Source organism: Nannospalax galili, unplaced genomic scaffold (assembly GCF_000622305.1).
Source record: "Nannospalax galili isolate Female #2095 unplaced genomic scaffold, S.galili_v1.0 scaffold114, whole genome shotgun sequence".
Classification (NCBI taxonomy): domain Eukaryota; kingdom Metazoa; phylum Chordata; class Mammalia; order Rodentia; family Spalacidae; genus Nannospalax; species Nannospalax galili.
In genome coordinates this window covers 1,160,159-1,174,702 of record NW_008336930.1, presented here as the reverse complement: position 1 = coordinate 1,174,702, position 14,544 = coordinate 1,160,159, and the positions used below count along the sequence as shown (strand labels likewise).

At 38.4% G+C, this 14,544-nt stretch overlaps 1 protein-coding gene across 8 annotated transcripts in view; it reads right to left on the bottom strand.

Annotated features, from left to right (window-relative positions):
- Cntn3 (contactin 3) overlaps positions 1-14,544 on the bottom strand; it is a 471,390-nt gene that overhangs the window by 18,313 nt on the left and 438,533 nt on the right. For all 8 annotated transcript variants that reach the window (XM_029562809.1, XM_029562808.1, XM_029562814.1 and 5 more), the window contains one exon: positions 3,982-4,168. In XM_029562809.1, the coding sequence (XP_029418669.1) occupies positions 3,982-4,168 (187 nt within the window). The remainder of the gene's footprint in view (positions 1-3,981; positions 4,169-14,544) is intronic.

Here is a 14,544-nt window from a genome sequence, read left to right as displayed (position 1 = left end):
TTTTGTTTGCACAGCAAGCACCTTACCCTCTGAGCTATCTCCCCAGCACATAGGAAGTAGCAGATTCATGATAAAGTCAGATTCCAGATCAGTTTTAGAGTCCCAAAGAGAGTTAAGGCAGATTGAAGTTTGGGGGCAAAGGAACTGCAATCCCAGGGTCATGCTTGCTGAAATGAGCATGTTATAGGAGTCTTTAAGAGGAGAGGCATAAACAAGATCTTGGCTTAAGAAATACTCAGTTTGATCTTATTAGATAATTTTTGAGGACACTGTTGCCCTGAATTCATTCAGTGGCAGTCAGCACTGCCACTTGAACTTCCAATTACAAGAGGCAGAATATTTGTCCTACAGATTCTTTCTTGCAAATTCTGGACATAAGACTGTCAATATGTTTCCCTTTAGAAATCAACACATTTCATCACTTTCAAGCCATCTGCAAATCTTCTTCATCAGTCTCATTAGATGGAAGATAATAAGAATCATGTCTCCAAGTGACAGGAATCCATCTTCAGTTACTTAAGAGGCTAATTAATAGCAAGTTTAAGATGCTCTTAGAAAGTACAAGCATTTGGATATCAAAAATTAAGTGTTTAATGGAAGTTACAGTGCTTGTTGTGTTACATTAATCAGATAACACCTACACTCTGCATTGATGTAAAGCCTTGCATACTAACTTCCACAATTACAAGGACATGCAGCCTGCACATCTTAAGCAAGATGGTAAAAGGCTGCAGTATATATTTTGAATTCACAATGTGCAGTCAGGAGGAAGTACATTTGATTAATAATAGTACTTCAAGCTGGCCTGATTCTTTAGGTTTCATTTAATCACTCAGTGATCCAGTCAGCATTTAATGAGTGGCTGCCATGTGCTAGGGTTGGGCTGGGCAAGGGGCCTGGGTAAGGCACAGAGGATTCTGTCTATGTCAAGTTCATAAACTAGAGGAGAAAATGGAGAGCAAGCCAGGCCAGGAATCAAAAATGACATCTTAGCTCTTTATACCTGCAGCATACAGATAATTTTCTTCAAATGATAATCACATTAACCTTGCCCAGATTCTTAAATAGGATTTGGAACTAAACCATACCAATAGTTAGAGTGACTATTCAAAGCTACTGGTAAGAATATTAGAAATAGCTATAAAAGATGCTTTTATTCTATTTTGGTACATACTTGAAAAATTACTAACATAATTAAAAATGAATAAGTTGTTTACATGTAATTTTAAGATGTCTGAGGAATTTATGAAATCTCCCACTTAATGTAGAAAACCATATGTTGGTAACATTTATAGATCAATGTGCAACATACTCCAAGTGAACTGGAGCCATTTAAGTGCACAGTTTTAAAGAGATTTTATTCCATTTAAAAATTCCCATAGACTACAACTCTATGAGAGTAGGATTCCTGTCTACCTTTAAGCACATTACATAGCCCATAAGCACAGAGCAAAATCATAGCAAACACCATTGTTAAAAGAGTCATGACTACTCTAATGATGTGGTTGAAAGAGAAGAAAAGACAGTGGCTGAGGCAATCTGGATTTGGATGCCTTGCTCTAGCAACATAAAGTTCTCGAATCCTCCCTTTATGTGGCTCAGCCTTTTCATGTCTAGAGTGAAGATACTAATAGCTTCCAAGTCATGGTGCTGCCATGAGAATTAAGATTCAATATGTGAAAAGTGCTTAGGACTGTGACCAGAAATTGCTCACGGCTTTCCATTAGTACCATAGCTATCATCATCATTATGAGTACATTTCTACTTTAGGTGTTCATATGCTATCTCCTCAGTATAGAAGGAGTTGACTTCTTTTTTGAGATTTTTCTTTTTGTTCTCTGCACACTGTCTTCCTAATTCACTAAGTTATTGATACTGCCATGACATCATGCTGTCTTTTAAATATTTATTTATTTAATTTATTTATTTTTTGTGTGTGCATGTGTGTGTGCGTGCACGCAGGTGTGCCTGTGCCACAACACACGTGTGAAGGTTAGAGAACAATTAGTGTTGTGAGAGTCAGTTTTCTCCTTTTGTCATCTGTTTTCCAGGGATCATATCAGGTCATCAGGCTCAGAGGCAAGTGCCTTTACCTGTGGAGCCATCTCACCAGACCGTCATGCTCTCTTTTAAAATCGTATTTCCTAGTGAGTAATCACATTGATTATTAAGTCAGAAAAAAGAGCTAAGCATACTTGTGTGTATTTTTGCAATCATCATTTCTGATTGATGCTGGCTTTGAACGTATAAGTTGTACTAACTCAGAATTATTATTGAAAGATCCAAATATATTTGGTAGAAAGTTGTAAATATGGAACATTTTCAGTTTATGTATTTCCAAGGCAAAACACTCTTGGTCTAATTATAAATAGGCATTATTCCTAAGTGGGTCACACATCCCCTAATAATTAGGTAAGGACAAAGTTAAATCCTCACATGAGTTGGTTGCTTACAAATAAACACTACTGAAGGGAAGAAACTGCTTTGTGGCTATGCTTGCTCTGTGTGCTCACTACACTAGGACGTTGCTAGCCACACTTTTTTCTTTCTATAAATAATGCAAAGCTAAACACACTGACTTTATCTATCAAATGGCTATGGCTAATTAACATCTAAAGTAGTAAGAGCAGGCTTCATGTCTACATTAAATTATCACTACTATAATACTGATAGTTCATAATATTCATATGTAGGTTATCAGATGCCTTAGCAACTTAGGCAATAAATGTATGTGCCAAATAAGTTTGGACATGATGCATGCAAATAAAGATGTATCCATGCAATGCCAACCAGAATAATCATTGTCTCATTTCTTTGTAAAAACCAATTAAGCACACAGATTTACCGAAATAAAATTTGAAAGTAAATCAAAGAAACTGTTATGCGCAAGCAAAACCACGAGTGCGCTCCGGTACTTAAGCCCTTGCCGCCCAATCTTCCCATCGGTAGTGCAAATAGGAAGGAATGAGCATGAAGTGCTTGGGACATGAAATATTCTCAACTGCTTCTAGCTATGATGAGGACCACAATTGAGGAGGCAGTTCACACCAGAATGGTCATGTTGTGAGCAAGTAGTAACCTAACACAGTGGTTATACATGGAGCTCTCAGTTGAAAACGTCTGTGGGACACCCATAGTGTTAACAGCTGTCTTCCTTGTTGTCTAAGTTAATCGTAACACATCACTTTTGCTCATGAGTGAACACATAGGCAGCAAAGATTCAGCTTTGAAGACAACGTTGGCATCACTGGTTAAATTTTTATGGGCCAGCAGACTCACGTGGACTGTGCATTCTCATCATAGCCTTTTCATTCATATTGTCACCTTTCAAATAATGTGAGAAAGAAAGCAAAGGAAGAGACAAATAGACACCCTTCTTTGGCACTAGCTTAAAGTCATTCATAGTTTATCACTACTGCTCAAGCTCTGGGGAACTAAGAAGATATGAAGGTAGACCCCAAAAAGCTCATCACATTTAAAAAGAAAAATGGATGAGCTTAGCATCCCACACTAAGAGTTTTCAAACCTGGCACATTTATGTTCATGTGGAAGACCTACTTAAAGATTTAGGGTTATTGGTGATGGAAAGATGGCTCAAAGTTTAAGTGTGTACTGCCCTTGGAAAGGAACTGAGTTAACTTCCAAGAACCCATCTCAGGCAGCTCACATGTGCCTATAATCCCACTCCAGGGGATCTGAAGTCTATTCTGGCCTCCTCAGGCAACTGCACTCCTATGTACATAGTGTACATATTTCCACACCAATATAAATGCATGCACATAATTAAAAATAAAGATAAGGATGTGGGAGGTCTGTGGGCTTGTAAGGATGTGGAGGTTGATTACATCATCCGGAGGTTGATTACATCATTTACAGGCTAATGACTTGAGCTATCCTCAGAGTGACAGAGGATGCTACCATTTCTAATACAGACTATTCTCCTTGATATTCCCAAAATGGAAAAATTAGGAATCTACGTACGGGTTTTCTTGGTGGTTACATTAACTGTGGCACTGAAAGGACCGGTGCCTGCACTGTTGTAAGCCCGAACAGCAGTGTAATACTCCAGGTTGCTCTTCAGGCCCCGGAGGGTGGCTGAGGTCTGATTTCCTGCCACTTTTACTTTGCTGGATGATTCTTCTTCTCCTCCATTATTCCAGTACCGCACCTGGTGGAGAACAGATATAAACCATGCAAACACTGCACAAAATGCTGCATTTTCAGAAGCCAGTCATTTTCATTAAAATGGGCGCTCTCATGTTATTTTCTTGTTTACTGTACCAATATTCCCAGAGGACCCACTGTATGCCAGTTGCTGCACTAAACTGTGGCACAGCAATGAGTATCTAAAAAAGGGGATGCAAAAAGAGATAGAGGATCCGTCCATAAACAAATGAAACAGATACATCCAGGGAGAGAGTATGCCCAGAGTACAGGATTCCAAGTGGGAGAAATCTACATGTCTAACAGCAAGCTGTTCCCCTTTTCCCATCCTTCCACAAATGAGCCCACAGTCAGGTCTGGAAAGCTAGAAGGCATGCATGAACTCCACAGGAAAAGTGGGAATTCCTTCTGGGAGGAAAGTGAGCCATTAGGAAAAAAGTCCTAGAAAGCCAACTGGCCAATAGATTGTCATACATTGATGATCAAATGCCAACAAGCCTACTTCTATATGTCAGTACTGTAAGAAGAAAGAGGAAACAGTTACTGTAGCTCTTTTGTTTTCTTTTGGTCTTTTTGAGACAGGGTCTCCCTGTAGCCCTGGGTGTCCTGGAATTCACTATGTAGACCAGGCTGGCCTTGAACTCACAGAGATCTGCCTGCCTCTGTCTCCCAAGTGCTGGGATTAAAGGCATGTGCCACCACACCTGGCACTGTAGCTCATTTTAAATATAAACATTAAAATATTTCACATATATTTTATTCTGTGCTAAAATGATTTTAGATTTATTAAAAGCTGTATGTACAACTGGTATAGAGATGCAAAAATATGCAATGACAATACTTGGTAGAAGTAGAGGCAATGAATGAAAAGTAAAAGTATGTTTCTTGAGGATAGGGGAGATTGTTCAGTTGGTAAATGCTTGCTGGACTGGCATGAGGACTGGAATTCAGACCTCTGGCACCCACATACAACATGGGGTGTGGAACCACGCACATATAACCCTAGTACTGGAAAATGGCGACAGGAGGATCTCTGAGTTTTGTTGGCTAGCCAGTCAGTGAAAGCACCGAGCACTAGGTGGTCGAGTGAAAGATTCTGTCTCAAAAAGGAAAGTGAAGAAGTGATTGAGGAAGGCACCAGACTTGGCCCCTGGCCTCCATATTTGTACACACAGGTGCACACACATGTATACATACACACACCAAGAAAATGGATGTATATATGTTTCTCAACTACCTTCCATGTATGCTGCACAATGTTCCCATGCTGTTAGTGTGGATTCTTCACGAAGTAAAAACAAACAAGGGGGTCAAAGTTAGGCACACTTGTGGGTCTTTCAGAAGACCTGGATTTGGTTCCCAGCACCCACATCAGGCACCACACAATTGCCTATAACTCTTGTTCTAGAGGATCTGACACCCTACTCTGGCTTCCATGGGCACTTGCATGCATATGGTGCACACAATCTCTTGCAGGCACACACACAAATAAAAACAATAAATCTTTAAAAAAATTAAGAAGGACAAAACATGTAAATGAAAGGATTATGCAAAGTACAATAATTCTCTGTATAGCAATAAGAACAGTTACTACCATTTAATCAGTTAACATAAACAACACAGTTACCATAGAGATAAAAAGAAGACTGGGTATCTATGAAGATCATATTTTGTACTTTCATAGATAAATATGTGTGCTCTGTCTTTCTTACAATAGATGTCCTCCTTATTCTGGCTTTAATTTTTCTATACTTGAGAATAAAATATGAGTATATCAGCACAAACACCTTCGATCTGAACATAATACAATTGACAGCTGGTCCCCTTACTCATAGCCCTAAAGATAATGAATCCTTGGAGAGCTGGGTATCTTGGAAATAATGGACCTACTTACCTCTCCCTAAAGGAAGGCAGACTTGGTGTTTATAGGTCTTATTTTCTATATTTTGAAAATGTAAAACTCACAGAGCTCAACTGGTAGAGTGCTTGCCAGGTATACACAAAGCCCTAGAGTTGATTTTCAGCACTCAAAAAAATGAGGTGTAGTAGATCACACCTGCAATCCCAGCACTGGGGGTAGGGGTAGGAGCAAGAAGATCAAGTTTCAAGTACATCCTTGGTTATATAGTGAGTTCAAGGACAGCGTAAGCTTGAGATGATGAATAATAAAATTACATGTTAAAAAAGGAGTACTCTAATTATTGTGTGAAATGCCCCAGATTTTTAAAAACACTGTGCAACACAATGTAAACCAAATAAAACATGTTTATTGGCTAAATAGTACACCCAGTTTCAGCTCTCAAAGCAAAAATATTTTAGAAACTACTAGTACTACTAGTAGTACTATGTAAATCTCATATTTTCAATAATGATTCCAAATTACTAAACTAAATATTGCACTAGATCAATATTTTCTCTGTGTATGAGAGAGAGAAAATTGTAAGACCCTCTCTCATTGATTCACAATACTGTCTTTATGTTATTTCTATGTATTTCTCTTGGAAAAGTGTTATTAGTTTTCAAAAAAACCTCAAATGAGGATTCTGAACCCATGCCCTTAGGACACAAGTGAATATATGATTTTCCTTATAAAGCCCCCTTAAGCAAACTGTTAACAGATACCAAAAACTCATATAAATCTTAAATTACCAATATTGAACACTGTATGTATTGTTAGGTTTAGATGACTCTGAAGTGATAAGATACTTTCTCTGCCCTTGAGAACATTGTCTGGTTATTTTCCAAGAATGACATATAATCAATAATTATAATAAAAAGTTATAGACAGCCGGAAAACTTGTAGCTTGGGATACAGGAAAATTATCACATAAATCTGAGTTATAATAATCCTCACTTAATAGATGCGATGGCAGAGGGATGGAGGAGTATGTAATTCAATCAAGATCCTGTCTAACTTCTGGTCTCTAGTTACCTGTCAATTCACTAGCCATTCTTTTTCTGATATGTCAAATTACTTCAGCGTAAGGTGCCTAAGAAAATGTTCCTTAGGAGACTGATTTAAAGAAGAAACAAAAATAACTCATAATTAGCATTTCAAATCTTTTGTAAAATCCATTTATATAAGGTTTTTAGAAGTTCTTGGTAGCAGAATGTTTTAAAGTTTTTTAGCCCATCTCCATTTATCATAGGAGAGATTTATTTTTAGTTCTTATTTGCTGAAAGGTTTTAGAAATATTTAGAAACAGAAAAAATGTGTGTCAAATTTGAACATGATACTAGTTAGTGAAAAGTGTTAATAAAATCTTCTTAAATAGCTCTAAAGAGGAGAATAAATATGCATACAACAAACATTAAGAAACAAGCAGTATTAGTGATTTTCTGTAAGCCAGTTTGCTATAAGTATTCTAATATTTTAAATAACATTTTGTTAAAAAGTTTATTTATTTATTGTTGTTTGTTGCTGTTTTTGGTACTGGGGATTGGAACCTAGGGCCTTGTGCATGGAGGAATCCACCAATGAGCTTTATCTTCAGGACCCCTTTTATTTCTAATTTTGAGGCAGGATCTCACTGCATTGCCTTGAATGCACTGTGTAACTCAGGCAGACCTTGAATTTGTGAATCTTCTATATCCTTTGCTGGCCTCAGAGATCTCCCTGCCTCTGCCTCCCCTGGATGCTGTGACTAAAGGTGTGCACCACCATTCCTGGCAATTATTTAAAATTTTCTTATTTTTATTTTTTGGTCTTCTTGAGACGGGGTCTCTCTGTAGCCCCAGCTGTCCTGGAACTCACTATGTGTATATCAGGCTGGCCTCGAACTCACAGAGATTCGCCTGCCCCTGCCTCCCAAGTGCTGGACTTAAAGGCATGGGCCACCATGCCCAGCTTGCTGCTAGATCATTTTGAGTATTTTCCCCAAGGTGTGCTCTGGATTTAAATAGCAACAGCAATCCCACTGGGAAAATAGAATATGTCTATGCTAATTTAGATTTTATAGGTACAACCACAATACAGTGAAGAGGAAAAAAAGATGTCTATCGGGGAAGGACAAGCTTTGGAAATGCATTTGTGCAAAGAAGAATTGATATAAAATTAAAAATACATGAAGTCACAGTCCATGAAGAGGAGCAGAGACACACAATTGTTACAAAGTGAATGAGGAACAATAGTGGTGAGAGCCAGCAGACACAAGCAATGGTGCACCAACTGCAGCCCACTGAGGCAGGCTCAAAGTTATCCTAAAAAAGTTCTGTGTGTGTGTGTGTGTGTGTGTGTGTGTGCGTGTGCACGTGTGTGTATGTGTGAACAGTTGTAGAACTCTGTAATAGTCTCTGTCTTTTGTAAAAGAAGCTTCTTTCATGAATGATGACTGGCATACTAGTCTGTAAATACAAGATTCATATTTATTATATACTAAGAAATTACATTTGTAATTTGTAATTTGTAGATTGATGTGCCAGACATAGGGTTTTCTCTAAGATCTCTGGGGAAATGGACAGCAGGCCTCAACTTTTGCCAAAGAACTATTGGCAGCTGATTATTGCGGGGTGAGGGAGAGCTGATCTTCTTTAAGGGAGAGACTCTAAATAGGTTGACTAGACCCTAATGGATGAACTTGTACTGAGGGACACCTGGGTGCACTAACTTGACTGGATAGGTCTTAACATATATGACAGAATGCATGATATTTGGTGGGGGGGGTCTATAGCTGGATGCAGATAGGGGAAGATCTATAAAGATGATTAAGATGTTTTGTATGAAATTCACAAAAAATCAATAAATATACATTAAAATTTTGTGTATTATTTTCATTTTATATGTATGAGTGTTTTGCCTGTATGTATATAACCATAACAAATGCATGCAATGCCTGTGGAGACCAGAAGAGAACTTCTGATTCCCCTGGAACTAGAGTTTCGGAATGCTGTTAGTCACCATGTGAGTGCTGAGAATTGAACTTGGGTCCTCAGGGAGAACAGCACTGAGTTCTCTCTCCACCCCCTGAAAAGTCATTTTTACAATGTCTAAATGTATTATAAATGGACTAAATTCACTGTGCAAGAATAAATACAAAGATGTGCCAGAATTGAAAAATAACAAGCAAAACTCTTAGACCTGAAAAGTAAAAGTATTAAAAAATGAAATCATTGATAAGAATCAAGCTGAAGACTAATGGCAGGATGGTGAACTAATTAGTCCAGGACAGCCCAGAGAAAGAAATAAAAATTATTAAAGTGAAGTTAAGTGACATGGAAGATAGACTGAGTCCTTCTAAGCGAAGGGCCTGAAAGAGATTAAAACAAAAGCAGTATTCTAAGGGTATGCTGATACGACCTGAAGAAACACAGACACATTCATTGTGTAAATCCACTTAGAGTTTCTTGTGGGGAAAATAATAGGCAAAAATCCTATAAAGAAGGTCGTTGTGGTGAAGTGTGATTCTGTTCCATCACTGAACACAGGATAGACTTGGTTTGCCCCTGTAACAATAGTAAGTCATTGCACTGTGTTTACTGGAGGGGACGCAGCATAGGGGGAGGAGGCTTCCTTGCATTTCTTCCTACAGGACAGCAGGAGGGAGCAGTCTACAGAGGAACCCTTACATCCCAGGCAATGGCACGTCCATCTGCAGGGCACTGCTGCCTAGAGCAAAGGGCTCATGAAAACATAGTTTCACTTTCTACAGTTTCAGTGAGAGGGAGGGGACAGGAACATACTCTTAGAAAAAGTTGATGTTCACATAGCTTCTACTAGATCTGGTTATATGTGTCATATTTTATTATAGTTATTGTTAATCTATTATTGTCTCTTATTTATAAAATTAACTTCATTATTCATGGCTTCAGTAGCCCCTGCAGGTCTTGGAATAAAACATTGTTGAGTTGTTAAATGACTTGAACCAACATCATTTTAAAACATCCCCTCCTTCTAACTGCAGAGTCACCAGACCAAGTAAGTTATAATTTTCTGTGCATCTATGAAACACTGGTGCTTTTATTTTCCAATAAGAGAATACAAGGGTTTTATGGTTGTTGTTCTGAATCATGAAACCATTTCACCAGTCAATACATTTTTATCTGGGTAAATAAACAGAAACAAACTTGAAAAATGTCAGAATTAAGAACGTTATCTTTATTTCTATAAGTAATTTGGTTACCACAAACTAATATTCCCTCTGCAAGAAGTCCTTAATATCAGTGCAACAGAGATTTCACTTACCTTAAGCATAACATGAAATGCAGTTTATAAAAATACTATATTAAAAAATGGTGCCTTTGCTTAACCATTAAAGAACAGGTATTAAAACAGGAACACTCTCTAACAGAGTAAAGTAACTATGGATATAGTTACAGATTTTCAGAGAGTTGAATATTTGAACTTATCTTTCACACTAGACACATTGCCATAAAGAGAAGGCAAAAACACATTCAAAGATATTTTAGGAAAATAAGCCCAGATTTATTTTCTACTTTTGTGCACTTTGCTCTTGGTCCTGGGAGAGTCACCTGGAGGAACTATTCACATCAGCCTGATGCATTGCCTGTTGACTCCTCATTAGACTTAATCAATAGGAGACAGGAAACAGGAAGAAACAGAGTCTGAGGTACTTACTCTCCTGTGTTGCTTAGTGCTGAGCCATCATTTGGTAAGGGATAGTTAGCAAAAGCATAGCACTATCTGGACAGCCAGGGTCATCCCCATAGCTCTACTGCCAAGAGCCAAGCCCGGACACAGAGGAATTTGTCTTACCAGCCATCTGGAGTCACTGAAACCACTCTTTCCAACAGAACCAACTTGCCTACCCACTCCCAAACTCTGTATTTTATTCACTTAAATGTATTTTTGCTTGCCTTACATTTATGCAAATATGTCTCTATTGTCTATATTCAGTTTTCCTATGTACATTTTCCTATGTGAATTTTTTGCTTAATAACAAGAAACAAGAGTCAAGGCCTATGTCTTTGCTTCCAGTGCCGTTTTCATATTCTTACAGAAAAGGTACTCAAATATTTGACATCTTTATTCACTCTAATGAAAATGTTAGAACTAAACACATTCGTCACAGCTGTTTGGAACAGGAGGCTGGGTGAAGGTATCAAGGAGTTTTAGTTAGGCATTCTGTTATACTATATGGCTACATTCCTCTGCCAAATGTAAAAGAGAAAAGCTAATAGATTCTCCCCAAATACGCCATTTTGCACTATTTTACAAGTATAGTCTTATTTCAAATATTTATCAAAGTTATTCATCCTAGGCTTTTTCTTTCTTAAAATGAAAAAATATTAACATGCAATAATTGTATATATTTGTGACAGTTATGGATCAATGTCAACTTGACAGAATCTAGAATCACGTAGGAGATGGGCCTCCTGGCCTGACTGTGGGGATTGTCTTGACTGCATTAGCTGAGATGAGGAGACCCTCCCACTATGAGTGGCACCATTTCCTGGCTGGGATACTGGACTATATAGATGGATAAAGGGAACTCAGGGACAACATGCTTTTATTGTTCTCTGCCTCTGGACTATGGCTGGAGTGTGACCAGCTGCTTCAGCTCTGATTTCCCTGCCAGTATGAGCTGAAATAAAACTTTCTCCCTTGAATGGCTTTTGTCAGGGTATTTTATCATGGCAAAAGGAACAGAAACTAAGACAGTACTCAAAGGGTGTATATCGTGTACTGAATAAATCGGGATAAATAGCCATCTGATCATTTAGTTTTCTTTGGTGCTTTTTTAACACCCTTTCTAAGATCACAAAACATATAATGTTACTATGAACTATATGAACTCATAGAAGCTGTGACTACATGCACAAGAACTTCACCACAGCAGGCCAGCCAAAATCCCAGAGTGGATCAGGGAGGGGCTCAGGAAGTCCCGCCATCAGCTGAAGACTGCTGACAGATGGAGTCCTTTTCTTTTGAGACATATGGCCACTAAGAGCTGCCCATACTTCGGTAGACTATCCTACGACTATGCTCATACAGAGAAATGCTACTCTCAGTCCTGATGAGCAAAGCTTGTGTTTGCAGAGAACAGTAGTAAAGGCTGAAACTCACGGCCACTCAAGGTGCTAAGAATACGTGATGGTGAGTGCTCAGCCCTAATCAGGACATTCGTATCAATGCCTCTAAGGCCTGGGGAACATCAGTATAAGTGGGGAAGAATGTATTGATCTGGAAGATAGGGAGCTGGGGTGTCAAAAACTATCTTCAAGGCATAACACAGACATTGCAACCATGAACTCAAAGTAGATGCAGTTATCTGCACTAAGCCTGCAGAAGATGGGGCTTATCAACAGTTATGGATGAAGGAGAGGCACATGGTGGCCTTATCTTTCCCTGGAGAACACACTCTTGTCTATTGATGCGTGCTGGGAGAGGATAGTTATTGTCTTCATATGGTACCCACTGGTGAGCCCATTAGGCTCTGTTGAATAGTTTCTATCAATGGTCATATAATTGGCTCTGGTTAAACTCAGTGAGTCACAAAACAAAATAGACATGGGAGAAAGACGGTTATAGGGAGGGGGTGTGTGTTGATAGGAGTAAGAGGGAGGGAAAATAGAGTTGAGAGGTGAGAGTAATCTGAATGCATTATATACCTGTATGAAATTCTCAAAGAATATTCTCTAAGATTTAAAAATAATTAAAATGTTTCTAAAAAGAAGAAGATGAAGAAGAAAAGAAATTGACAGTGTATGCTATGTGAGAAGCCCGTGTTCTTGTCCTTAGGCATCCCATCTCCCTGAACCAAAAGGCTTCTGGCTCCTCCTTATCATGTCTGCCTCTCTTGCTCTTATTGCAAAGGGCACCGGGAAAGATCTGAGCCTGAGAGTAACTGCTTAGCAGATGCAATAAATTGGAGCCCGGGGAAATGAGCTTCTTGGCTATCGCTTGGTCACATCAGAGAGAAAATTATTCTAGATACTAATGATGATTTCTGCACAGACTGCCACACAGCCTTGACTAACTCTCACTGAGATGAGAGAAAGGCAGGAGCTATTAACAAGTTGAAAGCTAAACTGAGGAAAGTGCAGCCCACAAACTTAGCCACATGACTGCTAATTAATTACTCCTCTAGTTATTTATTTTTCTAGGTTAATTTTAAAAGCATGGCTGGAACTAAGGAAAGGTATATTTTTATCAGGGTGAAATTATATAAATTACATCTTAAGATTTTCCTAATTAGAACATGCTTCTTTTAGCTTGTTTTCTTTTTCTTCATTTGTAGAAAGTATTTGGAGAACCAATTTTCAGTCATCGCTTCTTTTCAATATACTGTGCATGCTACATTCAGACACTGTTTGCTACTCTTTGCATATATAGGCAAAATGCAATGCATTTCAACCCCAAAATTAATATAGAGACAGTTCCATTCTCTCACTGTTCTTGTAACCCTTTTACCTCCTATCAGCAATAGGAACAACAGCCTCCGGGGTCACACACTGTGGTGTCACACAGTGGTCTCATGCTATTTTCTTACTTTTCAATTTTTTTGTCTTTCAATGAAATCTCACTCCAAAGCTCAATATTCAAAGCAGAGAAAGTGGAAGTTTCAAGTCTCTTTGGACCATTTTGCCCAACACTGCTTTATCTCATTTAATTCTCTAATGGGGCTGTGAGTTACTGGCTACTATTATCTCTGTTTTAACTGAGCCTTGGAGAGCTTTAGGTACTTGCTGAAGGACATACATTCCTGAGACAGCAAAGCTCAAACTGTATTTATTTAATCAACAGATACTTTGTGCATGCTGTCCATATGGAAGATACTATTGCAAGCATTTGAGAATTAATTGTAAACAAACAGGCACAGTTCCCTGTCCCTTTGGGTTTGTTTTCTAACCTAGGAGATTTAAATGCATGAAAATGTGTGAACTCTACTAGATACTATGGTGGCTATAATGGGGTTCTTTGATTTTTTTTTTCTTTTTCAATTAAATACATTGCTGACATTCAATAATTTCATTTTCAAAAAGAATGTGAGTATATCTGAATGACTCCTTAGCACCCTAACTTTATATATTATAAGAAAAACAGGGCTGGGAAAATGGTTGAGTCAGTTAAGGGCTTGCTATATCCTTTATTTGGCTTAGATCCCCAGCATCCATGTCAAAAACCCAGCAGGAGCACACACCTATGTCCCAATGTTGGAAGGCAGAGACAAGTGGGTACCTGGGGTTTCCTGTCCAGCTAGTCTTGCTGAATTGGTGAACTCCAGATTCAGTGAGAGACCCTATCTCAAGAAAAATAAGGTGGGGAGCAATAGAGGAACAAACCGGACAACAGCCATAGACCCTCACATGCATGTGCACACACACATATACATACACACAAATAACATGTACATGCCCTATGCTAACAATTCCTGGCATTAAGATGCTTTATAAAATTACTAGTCCATATATATATTATAT